The following is a 25856-nucleotide window of genomic DNA, read 5'->3' on the forward strand; positions in this document are numbered from 1 at the left end:
GGAACTAAAACTAGATTTTATAAATATGAAAGAGTACCTTTGTGTGAGTTAAACGAAACTCTTGTTTTGACTTCTCATACAGTTTTTGATGTTCTCAATACAAAATTTGGTTTAACAACGATGTTGATATTATTGTACACTGCAGTACTGCAAACCGGAAGCAGACACACTTTTTTCGCGGGAGTTACAACTGTTGACAGCGGCAACGCCAAAATTACGAACAAAATGCCTTCTATAGCTGACGATGCGCTTCACGAAGAATTTGAGATGTTCGGAGTGGATCTTAACGATGATCTTTGTCCAAAATGTGAGCTTCTTTTGTCAAAAAGTTGATATATTTACGGTTTGTTTGGTCGATCGCTTGCACATCAGCGGTTCATCTTTCAGTTTCATTCATTCATTTCTTTTTCCACTGTTCCAGTTTATAAACTGGGTCCTTATTACTATTAGACGTTTCCAGTTCATTTGTCAGATATATACCCAATCATTTTGACTGTCATTTGAAGGAAACTTCTTTCTCAACATAACAGCCCGATGGGTTGTAAATCGCCACCGCAAGACTTCGAGCGTTGATGCCATGTTGGAACACTTGCAGTGGCCCACACTTCAAGATCGGCGCCGCAGAGCCCGCCTCATCACCATGTACAAATACACCAATGGCTTGCTGTCGATCAACACCCGCAACACACCCACCCCAAATCCCACCGCCAAAAGCACCAGACTCCTTCACGATGCTGCCTACCAGCTACCGTTGTGCCGCACAACCTACCGCCAGAAGTCCTTCTTTCCACGCACCATCGTGGACTGGAACGCGCTCCCGGGTGAGGTCGCTCTCAGCCCCTCTCTGGAAGCCTTCAAATCCCGGATCTAGACACCCCTCCCCACCCCCACCCCCCCTCCCCCCGCCCCTGATCCTCCCCACCTCCCTCCTCTATTTCTACCCCCCACTAGCTACCACTGAACCCCCGGGCAGTTCTAATGACACCAACTGCAAATCATCTTCGCAACTCTCTCCAAAGTCTGCAGAATCTTCACTTTGATGAAGGCGGCAGTCTAAAGAAAGAAGAAGAAGAAGAACACTTTTTCTTGGAACAATGTTTCACATTTATTGATCATGAGCGTACGGACTAATAGTAATAGTATACTAATAGTAATAGGAATTAGTAATTGTCAATATCTTCTTGTTAGGGCAAATGAAAGCAGTCAGCATGAAGCTACAAACTCGTCATTCTAGGGGAATCAGGGCAGTACAGGGTTCGTACAGAGTCCTTGAACCCTGGAAAACTCCTTGAAAATTGGAAAACCTTTTCCAGGCCTTGAAAAGTGCTTGAAAATAGAGTTTTGTTAAATAGTCATTGAAAAGTACTTGATTTTTCCAAATTGTTGCCTATACATTTCGTCAGCAGCTTGTCTTATTTAAAAAAAAAATGCAACCCCCTTTTTTTTCGTAAAAAACAGTACACACATTTTGGGAGAATAAAAGATCGAGTGAAAACGAAAGTAGACGAACTAACTATTACTAGTCACCTGTAGTTGCTTCCCTTCCTGGAAGTTGGCAAGGGAAACAACTACGGAATGACTAATAGTTTGCAGACTTGAAAAACTGAAGGTAAGCTTGGTGCTTTGCATTCATTTGAGGAAAATCATGTCCTTGAAAAGCATTTATTTGGTCCTGGAAATGTCCTTGAAAACTCATTGAATTGTATCAGCTCTGCCCTGCAGGAACCCTGGCAGTAGCTGTCGCAGTGTTATGTAGTATGTCGCAGCAAGTTTATACTCTGCACGCATCATGACCACCACATTTTAAGGTTGGACTGTGTGTAGGCTCTGTGATAGCCGCTTCATATTTGTCAAGACCTCAGCCAGGGTTGCTGATGTTTGTAATGCTACTTCTGTTGGGATTGGGAAAAACACCCCCTTTTCATGCCAGAATGATCATCCTCAAGAAGAAAAAGAAGAAGATCGTGGGCATTAGGCAAAAAAAAAAAAATTTCTGTTTCTGGTAACATGGCTAAAAAAAAATAGGGTAGGTAGGTAGGGATTTTTTTTATTTTTTTATTTTTTTATTTTTTTTTTTACCCCCAAATGTAGACCAATAAAACTAACTTTAAAAATCGCGCAAAGAGACTGGATTCACTATACATAGAGACAAGACACTCAACACATTTACAAATCTGTGACAAAGACTGAAATCGTCAGCGGACTTTCGTTTTCACACGTTTTTGTTGTTCATTTTCTCACCCTGTCCTTTACCACCAAAAAAAAAAAAAAAATTTTTTGAGTTTGGAAAAAAAAAAGTTTAGGGTCGGCGCCAAAATTTAGGGTCGGTCGGGTGACCAGAAACAGACAATTTTTTTTTGTGGCCTTACCGGAAAGAAGAAGCAGATTGGAAAAGATCTTGGGGCACTTTTTTATGCTTTTCATTCATACCACTTACCAGGTACCATAACTTGTTTTTCAGTACGAGACCTGTGCCTGCAGTTCCACCTGGATGAAGCCCAAGTCGCACAAGAGTGGGTGGCTTTCAAATGCTCCAAGAATGTCAAAACCATGACAGAACCCACTCTTGAAAAATTTGAAAGGGAGGTAGGAGAAACGTTCAGTAAATGAGTAATTCACAATAACTTGTCACTATGTGCAATGTCTGCACAAACAAATAACCACTGAATCTTAATAAACAAGACTGACACTTTTTTCACTTGAACATTTTTAAGTCAGACCTCCTAGTCCTACATGTCAACAAATTTAGATGGTGGACTGATCAGGGGTCAAATCAATGCATCAGATCAATTTAATTCTTTGCCTCAGCATGGGAATTGTCCGCCGAAAGGCAAATTTCTGCCGAAATGTTTTTTTGTTCCGCCGAAAAAGCAAACGTGTCCGCCGAAAAAATAAATGGGAGAGGCAAAAATGGTTCTGAAGACTGAATTTAATGGCAAATTTGGAGCTCAGATGACACCAAATTGCACAATTTGGGTTCTTTGGAGAAAAAAATGTCCGGGGGGGCATGCCCTGGGACCCCCCTAGTAAGGCTAAGCGCTTCGCGCCGTCGACTTTGATATTACTTACACATTTTAAGCCGTTTTTACTTTTTTCAATTCCCATGCCTGAACACTGCTTGTCCTGGTTTGCTCAGGGTTTGTGGTCAAACCGGCGAAGTGAAAAACTCCAAAAGTGTTGCAGGAAAAAGAACAGAAATCTAGCTGAAATGCAGTTGCAACAACAGTTATTAACTGCTCGATCATGGACAAAATATTATACGTTATTTGCGTGTTTGACCAAAATATGACATTTTACACAGATCGAGACAGTCATTGTTCTCCGAGACCGCGCTAGCGGTCGAGGTGAACAATGACTGTCGAGATCTGTGTAAAATGTCATATTTTGGTCAAACACGCAAATAACATTTATGTATCGATCGAATTCCTTTCAGGTACTTATGACTTTGTTGTTGTTTTGACGATTGAACGAGCACACACACACACATGCATGCAATCCACATGTATGCAATCAAACACATAAGCTTCATATTTGGGCGTTTCAGATTGACCGAAACTTCAAAGGAACTACAAAACACACGTCATGTACTCACTTTGTTGTTGTTTTGACATTGAACAGCACACACACATGCAATCAAACACATGACGTTTTTTTTTTTGGAGTTCCTTTGAAGTTTCGGTCAACCTGAAAAGCCAAATTATAAAGTTTTGTCGGCCTCTGACGTCACATGACTCAAAGAAGGGAAATCCAATCTCCAATCGATACATAATCATTTAATGAATTATTTGTGTTTCAGTGGTTGCCAAAGAAAGGGTTGAAAGCCCCCAAAAAGGAGACAGCGGCTGCAACTTCAAGCGGTATTGCAAACCGGTCAGTGTCCAAAGATGCAGTTACCTGTTGACTGATAGTTTCTGGTATTTTGCTTGCGAAACACACAGGAAACAAAATTAAAATGGTCCAGTGGTTAAACTCAAAGCTTATTAGTATTACTATTATTAGTTTGTTCTTGCTAAGCTGACATATTTCACTGAGTTTCTGTGCTTACTTTGATCTGCAGCTGCATGTATTACTTAGTGGCTGGTTTGTACAGGAGCATCATGACTTAATGGTAGTGGTACAAGTCAAACTACAGTAGGTCTAGCAGTGCAGTCAGCATAACAACTGTCACTGTGTTACTAATAATAGTTGTTTTGAAAGATTTTTAATATTGAAAGTGCCGTTGTATAAGGAATCGGAGCAATAAAGATTGTTTATGTTAAAATGGTATATATATTGGACAGTAGATCTATCATGCCATGTCTCAAGCACCTGTGTCAATTTCTGTGTGCTGTTACTGTTAGGGGCGGTGTCTTTAGTACACACCTTTACGGTCAAAATCAAATTCTCAAAATAAAATCACTGCATTCACCACATGTATGCTTTCTGATTTACAGGATAGTAGATGAGGATGTTGATATAATCAGCATGTATGCCACCTCCTCCACACCCACCAATGCTGCTAAGGTACGGCGACATACAAGCAAAACTACTGCATGTATTTTAGATTGTTCCTTTATTGACTTAGATATGTTCGTGCTCATTTGCTATTTTGTTCTTTAAGGCTGTCCTTAACTTGAGCCTGAAGTCGACTTTGCAAAGTCCTCTTTAGGGCAAAAACTTTTTGCAGCCAGCTTTGCAAAGCCCAATTAATTTGAGGCTTAACGTTTGAACCCAGCCGGCCGACACCTTTTGACTTTTTTGTAGTTCTACAAGCAGGGCTGGTACTAAAAGTGTACACTACATCAGTACATGCTTTACAAAATAAATACTTTGTATCTGTGATAAGCAATGTTAAGGTTAACAAGGGGACACCATGCGCATGTATCATTGTGTTTACTTCTTCTGAGCCGCTTCTTATGCTGCTGTTCTTTACTTCACGGTTGTTACAAGCTGCCATCTTGTGTGTTTTAGACGAGTGGCAAGCGGCAGGTGACACCAGATGACAGAGATGCACTCAGGAAACGTCTGGCCGACAGTGAAAGGAGTCCCGTCGTCATGCCGAGAACCACAGACTCTCCAAAAGGGTAATGGCTGGCATGCATTTAGCGGTACAGTGGAACCCCCCCCCCCCCCCCCCCCCCGAATTTTAGACTCTTACTTTTAGAAAATCAGGTCTTAAAAAAGAGGGAGTCTAGAATTAGATATAAATTTACAGAGGTTCTGAAACACAAAGTCTTAGAAAGCAGGGTCTTAAAAGGGGTTTTCCACTGTGCTGAGGTTTCTTTTGTGTTTTTTTTTTTTTGGGGGGGGGGGGGGGGTCATGCAACTGCAAGTTTTATGTCACGCAGACCTGTTTACCCTTACGATTTTGGCGTAATTTATTACGATTTTCTGCCAAAAAATACGCCATTCCGCTATCCGTGTCAAGACTACGATTTTCATAAATAAAAAAAATGTAAAAAAAAAAAAAAAAAATTCTTTATCAATTCACATGTTTGGCATTGTTTTTTTCAATGGCAAAATGGGGTGAAAAAGCACAGGACTGACCAGAGATCATGTCTGTCTGATGAGACGCTGGAGAGCCTTATTCTAGTGGTGAAGTCTCGCCCTCACTCATTCGGCAAGTGCAAGTACAGTAGAGAAGCGCTTAATGACACACTGAAAAAGGCCTTCTACGAACACAAGAAAAAGAATCAGTGATGCATGTGCTTTTGATGTGATCTTCTTTGAAATTATGATGACTACAAAAACTGACTGATGTGTTTTGTTTGTGAATGATGGATATATACTGAACTCCAAAAGAAACGCAAGATTAAGAAATTTAATCTTATTCTTTGGCATTTCATTTTGACGAGATATAATCGAACGAATTTCACGAAAATTGGTACAAAGCATCTTGGGGCAATGTTCTTTGATTGTCACTAACAAAAAAATGTTACCGAAAGAAAGTTCTCATCGCCAGGCTCAGTAACGCGTGTGTCCCCCATTGGCGTTGACAAGGGCCTGACATCTGTCTCTCATGGAGCGCACCAGGCGGTTGACGGTGTTCCTGGAGCTTTCTGTAGCCGGGAGGAACGGTTGGCGCAGGTGCTGACGGTAGATGACCCGGTCCTGGCGAGCAGTAGTCACACGAGGTCGTCCGCTTCTAGCGCCATCCCGGGTGCTGCCGCTGGCTTGGAATCGGGTCCACAGACGACAGATGGTCAAGGTTGCCACGCCCATGACATTTGCAATGGCAGTTGGGCGATTTCCAGCTTGCAATCGCCTGATTGCTCTCTCCCGGTCAATGGTGCTCAGTCTTGGCATGCTTCTACTGTACATGGGCATGATTGCGTTTCGCAGACACAGTTGTCATGTGCGTTGTAATTGGCGACGAATGCTGGATGATTACTATTTTTGTGCCAGGATTACTATTTTTGGGGCTGAGCATTACTCCAAAACACTTATGGGGGTAAACAGGTCTGTGTCACGACAAAAAATATAGATCTGAATGCAAGTGCAATATATCTGTACAAAACAAAATGAAAAAAACCACCACCCACAAAAACCACCATTTCATTTTCCAGTCTTGCTTTTTGCTAGTTTGGTACTTGCTTAGAAGTTCTGGTCCTCTGGGTTACTTCTGACCCCCAAGGAATGCTACAGATGAGTCAGTTTGTATGCACTCACGCTAACACTTCTGGTCTTCAAAGCAAACTATGAATTGATTCTTGAACATAAACATGTGCTTGTACTTTTGTCCTCAGTGCTAACACCAGCTTGACTATGAGCAGCTCAAAGAACAGCAGGTTTGTGGAGCGTAAGAACGCCGGTGATGTGGTCGCGTCTTTTGGTGCCGTGGACAACGCTGTGTGGAAGGGAAGCAGCCAGGGATGTACAGTGGCGCCCTACAACACAGCACAGACTGTCGGCACACAGTACAAATACATGTTCCAGAAGCTGACAGAAAAGGCACATGGTGAGGTTTGAAAGAATAGCTGGAGACATGGCAGTTGTTGTGGTGTGTGTGTGTGTGTGTGTGTGTGTGTGTGTGTGTGTGTGTGTGTGAATGCATGAGCATTTGTGTTCAAATGGGGGCTGGTAGTATTGTGTTGTTGGTAAGAGTTAGTGCCCATGAAGAACCTGCGGTGATGGTGCATAAGAGTGAACAATCTACAACAAGTCGCGTAAGGCGAAAATACAATATTTAGTCAAGTAGCTGCCATTTTTCAGCAAGACCGTATACTCGTAGCATCGTCAGTCCACCGCTCATGGCAAAGGCAGTGAAATTGACAAGAAGAGCGGGGTAGTAGTTGCGCTAAGAAGGATAGCACGCTTTTCTGTACCTCTCTTTGTTTTAACTTTCTGAGCGTGTTTTTAATCCAAACATATCATATCTATATGTTTTTGGAATCAGGAACCGACAAGGAATAAGATGAAAGTGTTTTTAAATTGATTTGGACAATTTAATTTTGATAATAATTTTTATATATTTAATTTTCAGAGCTTGTTTTTAATCCGAATATAACATATTTATATGTTTTTGGAATCAGCAAATGATGGAGAATAAGATAAACGTAAATTTGGATCGTTTTATAAATTTTTATTTTTTTTTACAATTTTCCGATTTTTAATGACCAAAGTCATTAATTAATTTTTAAGCCACCAAGCTGAAATGCAATACCGAACCCCGGGCTTCGTCGAAGATGACTTGACCAAAATTTGAACCAATTTGGTTGAAAAATGAGGGCGTGACAGTGCCGCCTCAACTTTCACGAAAAGCCGGATATGACGTCATCAAAGACATTTATCAAAAAAATGAAAAAAACGTTCGGGGATTTCATACCCAGGAACTCTCATGTCAAATTTCATAAAGATCGGTCCAGTAGTTTAGTCTGAATCGCTCTACACACACACACACACACACACACACACACACACACACACACACACACACACACGCACATACACCACGACCCTCGTTTCGATTCCCCCTCGATGTTAAAATATTTAGTCAAAACTTGACTAAATATAAAAACAGAAACGCAGAAATCAACAGCTACCAAACGATAAGATTGAGCTTTTAGTAATTAAACTAACAGAGAAGATCTTAAAATCTTTGGTCATTTTGTGCATTTGAAAATGTGACGCTTGTCTTTATTTATGGTAATTTTAGTGAACAGATTAGGGGTTCTTTCACATTTTTGTAGTAATCTACAGTTTCAGGGGCAACCTAGACATTCTTGGGATGTATAACTTGTGTCCACACCAGTACCAGTCTTATACATTTTATATACTCCCCAAAAGTTGCTCCTCTGCCTTAGTTTCTGCCTTTTCTCTTCTCTGTTAACTGTTTACTGAGTAATTAAAACTTACAGAACGCATGATTTAATGTGTATGTGACCATCAGCCCTTCACAGGCATGTATACACATCACTTTGCAGATGTTTAAAACAAAAGTTCACATGACTGAAATTAATTACATTTCAGTGCTGAATGAACAAATAGAAGACATGGAGGAGCTGCTGAAGACACAGCTCAATGTGGAGGAGCTATCTCACATTGGAATCCCTGCACAGGTAAGAATTACAACCGTAAACCTACTACTGTACCTTTCGTTATCCCTGATCACATTGAATCAAATCATTTATTTATTTGTTTATTTTCTAACCTGTGTAAGGCTGCTTACTTCTGTGGAATGAAGACTGGTTTGGAAGATCATAATATTATGTCCCATGTTTGTGTGACTTGGAATTTTTCAACTGATGATACTCCTGTGGAACCTTGTTTGCATATTAACACATGACAGAGGATTGTGCCAATAGTAAGAAAACAAGAAACAAAACAGGTTCTGATATTCTGGTGAACAGCATACTTATTAAGATTAAGAATCCTTGATGTTTTTACTGCAAAGCTAGTTCCACAGTATATTTGTCCATTTCAAAATGCAGTTTGATTACTAATTACACATCAGACGCTGATTTCTACATGTTTGTACGCATTCTGACATCCACTTTTGCAAAAAAATGTATGCTATACACGTGTGTTACAGGAAGTGGTACAGGTGGCAGGACGAGTGGCGTGCGACAGCAATGGCAAACTGAACGGTCAGTCTGTGGTCCTAGAAGGGTCACGCACCACATCATACGGCCGCTCCGTACCTGTGGACCTGTCAGAACTCAAAGAGTATGCTCTCTTTCCTGGACAGGTACTTATTTGGCCGTTACAATCCGTAGCATACACACATAAAATACACAAAAAACATTAATTAAAAATGACAATACTCGATTTAGCAGACTTTTAGTTTACAAGGGAAGTTACTCTTCTCCAACACCCAGGGCACACAGCTCGCTGATTTCTGGCATATACAAAAGCTGCATGCGCATGTGTATAGAAAACAAAGTTCGATCAACAATAAAAAAAAAAGTAACCGACCTACAGAACCAATTTTTTTGGCCTTGTCATTGGAAAACAATATTTATGTTGGCTTTGGTTGGAGCAGGGTTCAGGCCAGAATGAGCTCAGAAGTAGTCATTTGACAAATTCATGAGAGTGTCATTTTCATATTCGATTGGTCAATGTGTTTTAGCCTTCACTCAATAAGGCTGATTAGCTAGAATTCAAGTGGGTTGCTTGACTGACCTCTTTGCCAAAGTAACTGGTCATTCCTGTGACAGACGTTGGACCCAGTACACAGAATTTGTTAATACATGTTTGGTCACAAGATAATGAACATTTCTTGTCTGTACTTTGTACAGCAACGAAGCATGGTTGATGAGTATATATTCAACATTTGATCCATGTTGTTGGGGTCCGGCATGACAAAACTTGATTTATTTCAACAGGTCATTGCTGCTGATGCTGTCAACAGTACTGGAAAGAAACTGCTGATCAAGAAGATTTGTCCGGTACGGTGTTCGATTTCAAATCGATGGGATTACCATTATATATCAGCCAATACAATAATTTATACTCTTTATCTTAGTTGCTTTTGTGAGCCAAGATGGGCTGTTTATACTTTTCCATTGAAACTTTGGTAGCAGCTGATTGTATGGCTTTAGGCTTTGGATATAAGATGTTACTTTCACAGATATCATGACTGTGGTTTGAAGGTGTGAAGATTAATATGTATTAATTGTAAGAGATACCATTCTTTCCTTACAATTTACAAGAGATGAAGTTTGAGTTGAAACAGTGCGTGATGTTGTTTTTGTTACATAAAGCTTATCAATCAATCAATCAATGAGGCTTATATCGCGCATATTCTGTGGGTACAGTTCTAGGCGCTCTGCAGTGATGCCGTGTGAGATGAAATTTTATACGGCCAGTAGATTGCAGCCATTTCGGCGCATATTTACCTTTCACGGCCTATTATTCCAAGTCACACGGGTATAGGTAGACAATTATTAACTGTGCCTAAGCAATTTTGCCAGGAAAGACCCTTTTGTTAATCGTGGGATCTTTAACGTGCACACCCAATGTAGTGTACAGGGGGGGGGGGGGGGGGGGGGTTCGGACACCGAAGAGAGTCTGCACACAAAGTTGACTCTGAAATAAATTTCCGCCGAACCTGGGATCGAACTCACGCTGACAGCGGACAACTGAATACAAATCCAGCGCGCTACCAACTGAGCTATATCCCCGCCCCTGTGAATAATGTCAAGTTAGTTTTTACTGTATTTTTTTAAAAACATTATTTTATTACATACTGACTAGTGAAGTACATATACTACATCTTATTCTGGGTTGTTTTCAGAGTCCAAAGCTACCATTCCCACAACCTGTTGCCAAATCAGAACCAGGTAATGGTGAACACTTTTCTTTTCAATTGAGCATAGTGTTTTTTGCACAGACCTTTGGCACAAGTTCTGTTTTAAATGTGTCTTGTTTATGTGATTGAAATAATTTTAAAAACAACAACCATTCCTCTTTTCTTAAAACAATTGAATCATTAGGTGGTTGTTGTATAGCTGCTGTTCGCTTGTTTTCTCCGATTTTTTGTTCACAAGCCTAAGTCTTGTAAATTTATGTCCATTTGAAGACTCCTTCCCTTTTAAAATCCGATCTTGAATTTGTAGCAGTCTTAAAAGGCAGGTTGCACTGTAATGTGTTGTCGTGCATTCCAGGGTCCAGTTTACGGGCAGTGGTGGCTGCTGGTCCGTTCACCACATCCGATGACCTGCAGTATGACCCTCTGCTGGCACTGCTGGACACAATTCGTAAGGATCACCCCGATGTCTGCATTTTGGTAAAGTGTTTATGTTTTTCTTGTTTATTTCGAAGAATCAGGGCATTCTCCCCCTTTTTTTTTTTTTGAAATTGACTTATCTATGGGTCATAGTATTCAGTGGTGTTTATATATGTATGTATGTATGGGGCGATTTATATAGCGCTTGACGTTCTCTAAGCGCTTTACATATTAATTTCTGCCGTGTGAGATGGAATTTTTTACTCAATATATCACGCATTCACATCGGCCAGTAAATCTCAAGCCAATTAAGGCGAATATTTACTTTTTACGGCCTATTATTCCAAGTCACACGGGTATTTGGTGGACATTTGTATCTATGCCTATACAATTTTGCCAGGAAAGACCCTTTTGTCAATCGTGGGATCTTTAACGTGCACACCCCAATGTAGTGTACACGAAGGGACCTCGGTTTTTCGTCTCATCCGAAAGACTAGCACTTGAACCCACCACCTAGGTTAGGAAAGGGGGGAAAAAATTGCTAACGCCCTGACCCAGGGTCGAACTCGCAACCTCTCGCTTCCGAGGCAAGTGCATTTACCACTCGGCCACCCAGTCCTTCCTGTAGGCTTGTGAATCAAACGGTTGCTCTTCCTGTTTTGCAGGACTTTCTTGACGGTTTTGATTTGAAGGAGCCACTGATCAGATATATAAAGAAAAAAATATTTTAGTATCACCTTAAATTAGTTACTTGCAGCAGTAGATATTATTTCTTTTTGTCTGTTTTCTGGTATTTCTTTTTATTTAATTTTTGTTTACCAGTTCAGTGTTGCTAGACAGGTTACTTTATAAGTTTATTTATTTAACAGTTACATGTTGTGATCATGTGTGGGAAGGGTACTGTTTTGTTTATTTGATTTTGATTTGCTTCATTGATTTAAAAAAACAAAATCTTTGTCTAGTATTAATGTTCTCATTTCTTTTGCAAGTCAAACTGTGACACAGATTTTGCCTTCGCAGTGAAATAAAGCTGTACTCTACCTCATTTCAATGATGCAACATCTTTTAATTTTTGATTTCTGATTATTTTTCAGATTGGTCCTTTTGTTGACGTCAAAAACAATATTATTGAGGTAAGCACATGATAATTTAAAGCTCCATTGCTCTATGAAATCTGAGCCAAACTATGGTCCCTAAAATGATAGACCATGTTTTCTTACGCTAAGAGGTTGGCATCTGACATACGTTTTTACATTCATCACAGGGTCTTTTTTATTTTATTTAGTTGTATGTACAAATATTTTTACTTTTTTTCTCTCCATTTATCAAGAACCATCGAAGGTAAGTTAAACGGAACATTTAATTGTAGACTTGATTTTTTAACATTAGGCCAAAAAAAAAAAAAAAAAGTCTGTTTACGGTAACCCGACCGACCCTATTTTTTTCGCGCAACCCTAGACTTTTTTTTTGGCATTTGGGGAGAAAAGAAAAAAAAAATCTTGGTTTGTTTGCAAAATAACGTAAAAATATGGTTTTTTGGAGAGAAAAAAAATAATAAATAAAAAAAATCCCGACCTACCGACCCTATTTTTTTGGCCTATGTTACCGTAAACAGACCTCTTTTTTTTGGGGGGGGGGGGGGGGGGGGGGGCCTTAGCTGTCTATTTGTTTTGGATTTCTTTTCATGTGTAAGATGCATTTTCGTGTTGCAGAGTGGCAAGATGAACGAAACTTATGAGGAGACATTCAAGAAATGCATGGAGATGATCGCTGAAGACACCAAAAAGTTAGTAAAATCATTGCTTTAAAAAACACCACACTAAAATCACGCATAAACAGAAAAAGAAAAAAGAATACTCCACGTAATTTTTAAATCTTTTTTTACAAATCGAAACTCTTCACTCTTTTTCTTCCTCTGGGTTCATCTTAAATAGAATGGAACAAAGAAGAGTAAAATAAATTGTTATGCCTGTCCCACTTGTACAACTTGGTGTGAAAATATTGCTGCTGAACATTAGCTAAAGTCTTGAAATAATTGACGTAATTTTTCTGTTATCCTTGTTTCAGCCTGGGATGCCAGATCATAGTGGTACCGTCATGTCGTGACGCACACCATCACCCTGTCTACCCTCAAGGCCCATTTGTGTGGGCAAGTCGGCCTCAGGTATGAGTGTAATATACATAAAATTAGATGATGATTCAGATTGCAATGTGTGTTTTAACGTGCAAACTCTGTAGGCATCAAGAGTGTAGCTATCATGCAGACAGTCAATATAACACTTACCTCGACAGTACTATTCTTGCACATTATCTATTATAGGCCGAAAAAATTGGACAAAACGCCGAGTGGGTACAATTATCTCCCATAACCATGCGCCACCGTGGATCCCAAGCACTGTCCGAGTGCTTCCCCCTTACAGGATGTAGGTGGCGCGTCCTCTTTCTTTTTTCGCGCGTGTCAGACCGGCTGTGTTTCTGCTACGCTCCCGGATTATTTTGGACTAAGAGGCTTCTTTTCTGTGTGGACTATCACCTGTTGGATTATTGTGTGTTATTCCACTTCTGGCTTGAGGCTACGTTGTGTTTCCTTCAACTTGTGCCTCCGTTTTTGTGTGGCGGACTCGGCGTGCCTCCCGTCCTACTTCGTGGTGACCGGTCGTCTGCTTCTCGTTTCGCCGCATTCACTTGAGTATTGACCTAAATTTTCTTTGAATTTTGTTAATTCTCGGTCTTTAAGGGTACGTACAGGGCGAGGTAGGATGTCTCGTCCTGTTTTGGGCTCTGGTTCTACGGAACCAGAGTCTGCCGGGGGCAACCCTTCTCCGGGCGCCCAGCGTCATGTTTTACGCACGGAGAAGGGGACCTTTCGGCGCTCCGACTCTCCCTCCCCAAACGCTTTGCGTTTTCGGCGAGGGAGGGCGGAGAAAGCCTGTTTGAGCAAGCTCAATGCGAGCTTGCTCAAACAGGCTGGGCTTGAGCCTGGGACTTCGGGCGGGGCTGCGCCGTCGAAGGTTCGGGGAAGGTCGAGGGGAAAGAAAAAGCTTTTTTCTCCTTCTCCTTCAGTGGAACAGGCTTCCCCCCCCTTCGACGCCGTTGTCCGGCCCTCAGTCTCAGGCTTCAGCTCCTCCCGGTTTCAAGCCTGGGGGGAAGGTTTCCTTCTCCTCCCTGGCTCGAATCCGGGGGCAGGTCGATTCCCAACCCTCTTTGGGGGTTGGTGAATCCGATCTAGGGGCTACTGGAGAGACTCAGGTTTTGACAGCCAACGGCCATACCACGTTGAAAACACCGGTTCTCGTCCGACCACCGAAGTTAAGCAACGTCGGGCCCGGTTAGTACTTGGATGGGTGACCGCCTGGGAACACCGGGTGCAGTTGGCATTAAAATCTTCCTTTTCCGGTGCCTCTCCTGTGCCCTCCTCGGTTTCCACCGCTGTGGAAGCCAGGAGGGACACGGGTCCTCCTCTGAACTCCCTCGCTGGGTCGTCTGCTGCTGTTTCGACAGTAGTTTCGGCCTCCTGGGGGGGGGGGAGATCGGAGGAGATGACGGGGTCTCTGAATTCCCTCCCCGCTGGGGTTGGGATGCGAATTGACCCCGTTCAGGGCGGTCCTGTGGGGGCAGGGGTTTCAGGCTTCGTGCCTACGACCACTGCTACTACGGTTCCCTCTGACGTCCGTGTGACTGGTGGCTGTCCCTCTTGATAAGACGCTCCGGCCGACTAGTTACTGGACGTGGAGGTGTTCGACAGAACGTGGTACTTCTGTCGAATGGTCAGGGCGACGGGAACATTGTTTCTGTTGCTCAGACCGACACCTCCGACCGGACCGTCTTGACCCCACGCCATTCCTTAGCGTCTGGTGTTCGGGTGACGGATGGTCCGGACCAAGGGTCCGGAACGTTCCAGGCTTACGGGTCGGGATCGAACCGGACCCACGGGTCCCGACTGGACTTGACCTCCGGGTTTGGTCCGGACGGGACCCATGGTACGGGACCGTACCGGACCTTAGGGTCCGGTGCGGGACAGTACCTCTGGCCCTTGCCGGACCCCCGGACCTACGGGTCCGGATGGTACGGTACGGGACCAGTGGTTCGGTCGGGACCGGACCACCCGACCACCTCTGTTGGTCTGGGTGGTCTGGCACCGAACCGGAACACACCGGACCACCGGACCTACGGGTCCGGATGGTACGGTACCGGACCAGTGGTCCGGTCGGGACCGGACCACTCGACCACCTCTGTTGGTCCGGGTGGTCTGGCACCGAACCGGACCATGCCGGACCTACGGGCCCGGATGGTAGGTATGTCCACGTACGTCCGGACCGAGCCACCGGAACACTTCTGTGGGTACGGATGGTTCGGTACCGAACGGGACCTCCGGATGCTACGGGACCGGACCGAACCTACGGGTTCGGATGGTCCGGTACCGGACCAGTGGTCCGGTCCGAGCCGGACCACCCGACCACCTCTGTTGGTCCGGATGGTCTGTCACCGAACCGGACCACCGGACCTACGGGTCCGGATGGTACGGTAGGTCCACGTCCGGACTGAACCACCCGAACACTTCTGTGGGTACGGATGGTTCGGTGCCGTACGGGACCTCCGGATGGTACGGGACCGGACCACAGGACCGGAACACCGGACCACCCTACCGGATCGGTCCGGACCACCCGACCACCTCTGTTGGTCCGGATGGTCTGGCACCGAACCGGACCTACGGGTCCGGATGGTACGGTATGTCCACGTCCGGACCGAGCCACCCGAACACTTCTGTGGGTACGGGTGGTTCGGTGCCGAGCGGGACCTCCGGATGGTACGGGACCGGACCGGACCTACGGGTCCGGATGGTCCGGTACTGGACCGGTGGTCCGGTCCGGACCGGACCACCCGACCACCTCTGTTGGTCCGGATGGTCTGGCACCGAACCGGACCATACCGGACTTACGGGTCCGGATGGTACGGTGTGTCCACGTCCGGACCGAACCACCCGAACACTTCTGTGGGTACGGATGGTTCGGTGCCGAACGGGACCTCCGGATGGTACGGGACCGGACCGGAACACCGGACCACCCTACCGGACCGGTCCGGACCACCGGACCACCCTACCGGACCGGTCCGGACCACCCGACCACCTCTGTTGGTCCGGATGGTCTGGCACCGAACCGGACCTACGGGTCCGGATGGTACGGTACGTCCACGCCCGGACCGAACCACCCGAACACTTCTGTGCGTACGGATGGTTCGGTGCCGAACAGGACCTCCGGATGGTACCGGACCTACGGGTCCGGACCTACGGGTCCGGATGGTCCGGTGCCGGACCACCCGACCACCTCTGTTGGTCTGGATGGTCTGGCACCGAACCGGACCATACCGGACCACCGGACCTACGGGTCCGGATGGTACGGTATGTCCACGTCCGGACCTAACCACCCGAATACTTCTGTGGGTACGATGGTTCGGTGCCGAACGGGACCTCCGGATGGTACGGCACCGGACCGGACCACCTTACCGGACCGGATCGGCACCCCCGACCGGACCGGACCATTTCTTTTCTGATCAGACCCGATGGGTTCCTGTTCAGTCTATAAATAGCGGGGGTTCGTTGGCTGGGCTGACCCAACAGTCGCAGGGTTGTTGTTTTTCTCCCCCTTCGGCTGCTGGAGACGTTTCGTCTTTGGGGCAGGGGTCTTCGCGGCCTCTTGCTTCTGTGGGCGTTTCTTCACAGCCTGCTTCATCGCTTTCGGCTCTTCCCCCTCAAGCTCCCTACACTCCTGCTTTTGAGGAGTTGTCGGGAAGTGAAGAGGAGAGTGAGTCGGAGGACGATAGGGATGAGGATCAGGGTCGCCCTGAGGTTAACACTGATCCTCTACCCTTGCCGGTTTCTGATGGAACTTCCGAAGCTATGCTTCGTACTTTCCAACAGTACATGACAGACATCACGCGGCGTCTTGACGTCACGGATGCCTCTCTTAAGCATATGTCGTCTAGTGTTGACACACAGGACGTGGACCCGGGGTCTGAGGACGAGAGGCAGGAGGCTCGTCCTCGCACAGCTAGAAGGACGTTTGAACAGTTTCAGGACGTCCTTCCCTGAGACGCCCTCTCGTCCTTTGAGTCCGCTTCGGCCCGGGCACGGGAGGCTCACGCCGCGTCTGCCGGCGGCTCGTTTTATGAACGATCCGTCCGCCGGCAATTCGCGTTCCACCCTAGTCTTAGTGCCACGGTGGAAGCGGCAGCACATCGCCTGAGGAGTACAGATTCACGTGTAAACGCGACCTATGTTCCTCGGGAGGACGCGGGTTCAGTGCCATGCTTTCCTTCGGGAGGCGCACCTCCACTGTTTCCTCGTGTCCAATCTGTTTCGTCCCTCCCTTTTCCCTTTGACTCTCGAACTCTCCCTTTCCAGACTTCGAGTGTTTAGGGTGGGGCTGACGGTGATGTGTTCGTTGGGGAGGTGCCTTCGGTCAAGAAGGTGGAACTGAGCTCTGCTTCGTTCCACAATCTTGAGGCCACCGTTTCTTCCACAGTCGAGGCCCAATCACAGGCCTTGACATGGATGAGCACGCTGTCCACACTGTTGGACCCTCCCGATCGGGCAGAGTCCGATTCCACTCGGGTCCTTGACACGGTTCGAGTGGATCGGGCTTTGCATGCCGTGCGATCGTGCGTGACGTCTGCGGCAGAATTGGCCATTGGAACACGGGTCCACTTTATTGGCCCTGTTCCGTGATCATTTTCTGCCTACTTCTATAGTGCCTCCGGATATGAGGAAGAGTCTGAGGAACACGTTTCCTCAGCCTTCTTCCCTCTTTCATCCGGACACTGTTCGTTCTGTGGTGGAGTCCACACGCCAGAGGAACACTGATTCTCTTATGGTTGGCCTCGCTGCTTCGGCGACGGCGGCGGGGAGTAAGAGAAGTGCTACAGTCACCTCCAGCTCCCAGCCTCAGAAGAAGAAGAAGAAGCCAGTTTCACTGCCTCCTTCTTCCTCCTCTTAGGCGCCTGTTGCGTTCCCAAGCAAGACGAAGGGTGCTCAGACAGGTAAGGGGAAGCAGCACCACCAGGGGGGGTGGTCGCAAGCCTGCGCCTGCCCGCCAGCAGAATTTTCAGTGAGTCCCGGCCCTACGTTGACGCCCCCTCAAGTTGCCCCTCTTTCGTCCGTCGGTTCCCTTTTTCGGGCCCGCGGCATGTGGGGCAGACTGGTCTCCAACCAGTTTTTCTTGAGGGTGGTGTGGTCGGGGTTTTCTCTACCGCTGTCGTCACAACCTCCATTGTCCGCTCTACCCTGGACGTTCCCCCCTCCTCGAGACCCTGCCAGATGGCAGGCTCTTCAGGACGAGGTGAACTCGTTGGTCGAGAAGAAGGCGGTCTACCCCCTTTCTCGGCCTTCTCCGGGGTTCTGCTCCCGCCTGTTCACCGTCCCCAAAAAGGACGGCCGGTTCAGGCCGGTGTTGGACCTCTCCACCTTGAACTTGTACCTTCACAGGTGCAAGTTCAAGATGGAAACCCCTTCGTCGGTCCGGTTGGCCATCCGGCCAAACGATTGGGCCATGTCTGGGACCTCCAGGATGCTTACTTCCACATCCTGGTGGCCCCGGGGTACCGACATCTGCTCCGGTTCGTTTGGGAGGGCACAGTGTTCGAGTTTCGGGCCCTCCCATTCGGCCTGTCCTTGGCCCCTCTGATTTTCAACGGGGACAACAACACCACATGCTTAGCTTACCTTCGCCACCAGGGGGGCACCAATTCTCGGTCCCTCTCCCTGTTGGCGGAGGAGATTCTGCTCTGGTGCCAGACCAATCAGGTCCGGATGTCAGTCCAGTTCGTTCCGGGGAAACTGAACTCCCTGGCCGACATTCTCAGTCGGGGCGATCAGGTTCTCTCCACAGAATGGACCATCGCTCACAACGTTCTACAGCGTCTGTGGGCAAGGTGGGACCGTCCTCTGATCGATCTGTTCGCAACTCGATTCAGCGCTCGGCTTCCCAGGTACGTCAGCCCCTTTCGAGACATGAATGCGTTCCACTTGGACGCATTCACTCTCTTGTGGAGGCTCCTCGATGCTTACGCCTATCCCCCGACATCTCTGATTCCGAGGGTGCTGGCAAAATATCTGCAGGAACGACCAAGACTGATTTTGGTCGCGCCTTACTGGCCAACAGCTCCGTGGTTTCCAGATCTTCGCGGTCTCACCCACGTAGACCCTCTACCTCTGGATCTGGACGGGGGAGGTCTGCTCCAGCCTCGATCATGCCTCCCTCATCCACGTCCAGAGAGTCTGTGCTTGACCGCATGGCTCTTGTGCGCTCCAAACTGCTTGCACTAGGATTGCACAAGAGTTCAGTAGAGTTTTCCTTGAACGCTAAGAGGCGATCAACTAATCAGCTCTACGACTTAAGCTCTCCGCTGGAGAGCTTGGGCCACCTTCGCCTTGTCCAAGGGGATAAAGCCGCTTTATCCCTCAACACAGGACTTGGCCAACTTCCTGGTGGAAGTGTATCAAAAGAAGAGTCTTTCTTCTAAGACTCTTCTTGGATACAGATCTGCCATCGCTTCCACGATTGCGGCCGCTACTGGTCGCAGACCTGAACACTTGATCAGGTCCTCCCTCATCGCTAATGTCCTTTCGGGTATTAGCAATGCAGCGGTGTCTAAACCTCGGGTTTCATTTCCCAAAGGGGATGTCTTTCTGGTCCTCAAACTCCTGCGTAGCAATGAGTTTGAACCCCTGGCAGGCATCAGTATCAAGTTGCTGATTTTTAAGACTAATTGTTCCTCATCGCTTTAGCCACTTGCCGTAGACTCAGTGGTATTCAAGCTTTGAGTGGCCTGGACTTTGACATTGAGTTCACCACACAGCAGTGGTTGCCAGCATGGTCACGTCAGTCTAAGGTATGTTTCTTGGGTATATTTTCTTTTACGGTAGTACTGTTCGAAAATTGCCTGGGTATCTTAATCCTTGGATTTAAGTGATTTTGATTAAGGAGTTTAATACTCTACATATCACCCTCACACCACTCTGGTATTCTGTGCAAGAATAGTACTGTCGAGGTAAGTGTTATATTGACTGTAAGGCTTCTTTTTAAGCCTACTGTCTATATGATACTTACCGAGACAGTACTATTAGAGTTTCCCTCCCGCCTCCCCTCTTGATATGTTATGGGCTTTTTGAGGGTCTGCAGCTCATAAAGAAAGAGGACGCGCCACCTACATCCTGTAAGGGGGAAGCACTCGGACAGTGCTTGGGATCCACGGTGGCGCATGGTTATGGGAGATAATTGTACCCACTCGGCGTTTTGTCCAATTTTTTCGGCCTATAATAGATAATGTGCAAGAATAGTACTGTCTCGGTAAGTATCATATAGACAGTAGGCTTAAAAAGAAGCCTTACATTCTGACTCGGAGGCTTTTTTTTTTTTTTTTCATCCATCAAATTTAGTGCATGCTGCTCCCGTGAATTTGAAACTGAACCAATGTTCAGAATTTTAACAAAGATAGTGAAGGAACACAGAAGCGAAAAACATGCAGGGTAAAAATTAACTGGTCAAGCAGCTGTGTAAAGAGTTCTCTCCCCTCCACCAGGTCGATGCATTGATCTAAAAATAACGGATAGCGCATCCCTTCTTATTGGTTATCACAACATTGACTCCACCGGATCGGCCATCTTGGGACACCGTTCAATACAGCGAAAGAAGACTGCTGTCAACTCTTGAAACTACGATTATTTCCCTTTGACCATGTTTGTCAGTGTGGTGGGGAATGGTAAGATGGCGACACTCTGGTTACGCTGTTTCATTGGCTGTGCGCTATCTATTATGTTTTAGATCAGTGGGTCGATGGTATTGGGCAGTGATCTGAGTGTGTACTTGAGTGTGCGAGTTGATATCAGCATCGTATTCTTAACCATTTTAGCCTGGGGATAGTTTGACATGCTGGTTCGTAAGCTTGGGAGTGTTTCTCTTTACATTCCAGTTTATTAATTTTATCTGTGTTTGCTTCATACTGTGATTCATACGTTGACTTTGCAGTCCGCTGTCCTAAATTTTGCTTCACACATTGTAATTTGGACTACAAGCACATACAACACAGATACATTTACATGACCCTGGGCCACTTTACTGTTGTGCTGAAACTGCATTTAATTTTGCAGCACATGCACTTTGTCCCCGATCCTTGCACCCTGGTCATAAACAACGTTGTGTTTGGTATCACATCCACCGACATTCTCTTTCACCTCAGCGCTGAGGAAGTGGCACTGTAAGTACAACAAAAAGCAATGATGGTTAAGCTAACATGTTGACAAATCTCAATGGCTGTTATACTCTATGGCAAAGTAAATGCTTGTTCTTGAAAAAAACAGGGGTAGGCAAGAAGGTTTCTTTTTTTGTCTTTTCTTTTTTAAGCAATCAAGTATAGTCAGTCTGTGGTCAGTTTGTTTTTTCAAGACAGGGTGTGTATGAGTCTTTAATTTTTCTGTTTGACAGAAAAAAATGTTAACGGAAATAAATTCAGGTTAAAATGATAATAATAATAATGAAAATAATACGTTTGGTTGGGTTATCGTAACCACACAATTTTTTGGTATGCCTTAGTACACACTTTACAGGTGACTTAGTTCCACATGACTGCCTGTACATTAATGCCACCATAGTTTCCTTCCTTCTGCACGTTTTGAAAATGTTTGGGTAATGTCTTGGTGCTATTTGTTTTTAAATCTTATGTGGGGCACAATTCAGAGTTTGCTCCAATCTGTCCATATCAAAAATACAAAATTATTTGTGCACAAAATGTGCTGCAACATTTAGAAAAAGAATCAGCAATGCAAGACCTTAGTGGGCACTGGGGAAAGTAATTCATGATGTGATTTAGGTGAGAGTTTGTCGGAGGATTTAACTGAGGGGGGGTGTTACTTGATTGATTACAGACATTTTCCAAGGGTGCCAGGAGATTGGTTCCGCACAACTCTCACTTACTCTTGATGCACATGTTGTATGCGTTCAGAGAGCTTATAGTTATATCTCTTTGTTTCTCAGATCTTCTCAGGTCTTGCTTATCATTCATTTACATCATTCCGTCAGTCTGATACTGCAGTCATTTCAACAAAGCAAAATGTTGAACTGTTGAATTGAAATTGTATTCCTACCTGAAATGAGTGTTGCTGTCTCAACAGGTGTGCCCCAGGTACCACTGACCGCCTTGGACGCCTTGCCCAACACATGCTCGACCAACACAGGTCAGTCCAGTTTCATTTTATTTACTCTATTATCTCAATGCTGGGAAATTCAGGATCATTGTCATGCAAAGCCTTACTATGCATGAGGTGATCAAGTTACATTACCACTTAGTTTAATACCTGTTTGACAAAAAGTTTCTGTTATTTACAGATATTAACCAGTAAAGTACTAAAGATTTCCGGTTAATGCTATCCCTGTTGTGCTTTATATAACAGTTTTAGTTGACTACAGATTAACTCTGCAGCATGGCATTAGTCCTAATTGACCAAATGTATGAACGATATCTATATGATTTCTTCTTCTTTTTTCCACAGTTACTACCCTCTTTATCCTCCCTCTGAAGACGTAAATGCAGACTTGGAGCATTTTGAGGAGGGAGTGAAAATGTCCGTCACCCCACATGTTCTCATCGCTCCCTCTGATCTCCGCTACTTCATGAAGGTGACCTAGTACAGCTTGGGTTAAATTTGAATATATTAACATCTTGACAAATAATATGAAAGAACTTGTGCGGTGTATTCTTTCTTAGCTTGCTGCTGTTGAAATTTGGAGTAATGCTGTCACCACACAATAGACTTCAGGGTTTAACCTGGAAGAAAAAGACAATGGGACATTTGTCCCCCTCAACCAAATTCTGATGGGACATTACATAGTCGAAGGCAAAAAACCGCAAAGCAGGCTAGGCGGTCCGAAAAGATGTCGAAAGATGCAAAATAGTTCTTTTTGGTGCCATATGATGATATGCGAATCATGTTTGTGTGTCAGTGTGTGTATGAGAGAGAGAGAGAGAGAGAAACAAGACCAAATAAAAGCAAGTTGTTCGCCGCTTTCGACGCCATCTTCTTCTGTTGTTTCAATGCGAACATCACCTGAGGTTGATGGGTCAGGCAATTGAAAAGATATCTTTCCTTGACTGGGAAGTAACTTTACTTTTTTTGTGGAGGCATTGCTTGTTTACGTGGGTCTGTGTTTCGATCGATTTCGCTTGTGTTGAAAGTTTCCACAATGGTAAACGCGCAAGCACAGATCAGTCCCGCACAGATAGTTCGCAGGATTGGTTGAATACGAATGAATTACATGTTAAAAGCCAATCATAACGTGTTTCACAAACTTGCAAGTTGCTCGGCTTGGCGCGCGTTTTTGCTTAGGTCTTTTCGAACCCTGTACTCCTGTGAAAAGTGTGCATGGGGTGGCGCAGTGGTACGTAATCTCAGTGTGCCCTTTGACGCACTGAAGGGAATTCCAATGGGACATTTTGAGTTGTTATGCGCCAATGGCGCAAGGCGCACTAGTAAATGAAACCCTGGACTTTATGGTCGTACAGCAACATTTTAATCAAGCAAAAGATGGTTAATTTAATTTTCACATTCCTTAACCAGCTGATGCTTTTACTTTAGTCAATTGAACACAGAGCTTGGCACCATTTCCTTTAAAGGTACTGAACTTGTCAAATCCAGGTGCACGGAGCCCCTGGGGCTTTTAGTCATACCTCAGGCAGCTATCCGTTAGAAGAACTACCAAGTTTCATTGACTTGCACCCAAAGAGTCAAGAACTGCGATTTTTTTACGAATTAATTTCGTACTCGGACCCGGCTGGTCTTGGCCTATTTTTGGATCTAAATTTAGATCAGGTAGATCACCACATCATGCACAAAAAGACACGTCACTAGCAAACTATGTCAGACGTCATCATGAGTTTGTATAAAACAAAATGGAGGCCGGAATCACTCAAGTTGAATCGACCCCCGACCAAACACCACGTAATAACCAGGTTAATTTATGCACTCGCGTGAACAAGAAACTGTCGAGCTTCACAGATGTCGTCGTTGGGTAGTTTTGGGTTTGTTTTACTACCATAGGAGGGTTTTTGAACTGTAAATGCACTCAGCTGCAACAAAAACGCAAAACGAAGGCTGTGAGCTGCACTGTGCCTTTAAATATTCACATGACACCTCATGATACAGATACTTGTTTAACTGTAATATGAGCTAAAATTATACTTTTTTATACTGCAGGTTTGATTATAATTTGAAAACGTAATTTGTAAAACTGATTGTTGAAGCTTTGTAAACTAAAAATGTTTGCAGAAAACAGTTCAGAAACGTTACTCAGAAAAAGAACTTTTGTAACAGGTTTTTTGTTTAGTGTACTAATTTCTGTGTGCAGGACCTCAGCGGATGTTGCAGCGTGAACCCTGGACGTCTGGCCAAGGGACAAGTGGGGGGAACGTACGCACGCCTTCTTCTTCACCCTCCTTCCTCCTCTCTGCCCACCTCCATCGTGTCTTCTGCTGCTGGCCAGATTCTACGCATATAGCTTTGCATATACATGTTCCTCACCTTGACCACAGTCAGATCATTTCAGGCTTTGGTTATTATTCTACTGAAGGCACCTTTTGTAATATATTGTCCATTGCAAAATAAAGATGAAGTACAAACTCTTTGAAGTTCCTTTTGTATGACCTGTGAAACATCTTTGTACATGTATTATTTTTCACTGCAGAATAAAAAACGAAGCACAGAGAGTTTGAAGTATACTAGGCTGCCATCTGTTTCCAAGCATTCACCATTGTACTCAAGTGTTACAAACTTTGTTTTGTATGTGCCTTGTTTGATGTTTCTCTTGATATGTGTGTTGTAGCATGCAGAAAAGTTTGCTATTACCCATTGTGTTGAAGTAATGTACATGTATGTAAATGCAAACTAGGAGGGATATTTTCAATAAACGCAGTCATCAAGCAGTTCTTGTGCCTCAGTGATTACGCCTCTTGAACTATGCTATTGGTTCCTAGTGAAAAATGTTCCGAATCGTGTTACTGACGTGCTGATTGCTTTTTTTTTGGATAATTTTGTTAATGCAATTTTGAAATGAGCTACAGGGTCACGGGTTTGGATCAGGAACAAACTACTAGTAGGTAATTGCTATTTGTTAAAATGATACAGCAGCTACCTGTATGTGTTTATGAAAAATATGTAAATAAATTAGTACAATAAAATAAGTGTTTGTTGATAACCATTGTGTTATCATAATCGCAGGATTGTCACTCCTCTATCCTGGGAATTGTTTTGTTTTTTGTTCTGTGTGCATGATATAGGATTGTTCTCTATTGTGCAAATAAAGGAGAGGAACACTGGTCATGTCTCATCTGTGTTTATGAGATACGTTTTGTTTTATATTCCCGCAGTGGGGCACTGCGGTTATGAAATTAAAGGCCCCTCCTGTTTTTGGAACCGCAGGAGCTTTCTAGTTTGCTGTTAGGTAGATTTTTGGTTCCTCTTTCCTGTCATGCTCTCTTTTTCTTCATGAATTCTTTTCCTTTTTCTGCCTTCTTGCTCATTCACCTGTATTTTTTCCAAAAATCTCTTCTCTTGCCGCTTGTCTCGCGATTCATGTATAGTTTAATCTGTTAGTGTTCTGATGTAAGTCCAGCCGTAGATAGGTTAAGCCTATTTTAACACACTGGAAACTGGTAATCTTCCAGT

At 44.8% G+C, this 25856-nt stretch overlaps 1 protein-coding gene, 1 long non-coding RNA gene and 1 other non-coding gene across 3 annotated transcripts; 2 read left to right on the plus strand and 1 right to left on the minus strand.

The window, feature by feature from the left end:
- Nucleotides 1-100: 100 nt before the first annotated feature.
- LOC138953466 (DNA polymerase alpha subunit B-like) lies at nt 101-25507 on the plus strand. Its single transcript, XM_070325308.1, has 18 exons — nt 101-307; nt 2462-2586; nt 3797-3870; nt 4434-4503; nt 4951-5063; nt 6726-6937; nt 8449-8537; nt 9011-9166; nt 9804-9866; nt 10715-10760; nt 11085-11206; nt 12241-12279; nt 12859-12932; nt 13214-13310; nt 21291-21397; nt 22311-22373; nt 22689-22815; nt 24541-25507. Exons 1-18 carry the CDS (start codon nt 121-123, stop codon nt 24688-24690), a joined length of 1914 nt encoding a protein of 637 aa, XP_070181409.1. The 5' UTR covers nt 101-120; the 3' UTR covers nt 24691-25507.
- Nucleotides 5449-6460, minus strand: LOC138953474 (uncharacterized). The gene is made up of 2 exons (XR_011451537.1): nt 6299-6460; nt 5449-5767 (listed from the first exon to the last, which is right to left on the minus strand). It is a non-coding gene; the product is annotated as an uncharacterized lncRNA (long non-coding RNA).
- LOC138954047 (5S ribosomal RNA) lies at nt 14405-14523 on the plus strand. The gene has a single exon (XR_011451713.1). It is a non-coding gene; the product is annotated as a 5S ribosomal RNA (ribosomal RNA).
- Nucleotides 25508-25856: the final 349 nt, after the last annotated feature.

The sequence above is a fragment of the Littorina saxatilis genome, linkage group LG17, assembly GCF_037325665.1.
Source record: "Littorina saxatilis isolate snail1 linkage group LG17, US_GU_Lsax_2.0, whole genome shotgun sequence".
Lineage (NCBI taxonomy): Eukaryota > Metazoa > Mollusca > Gastropoda > Littorinimorpha > Littorinidae > Littorina > Littorina saxatilis.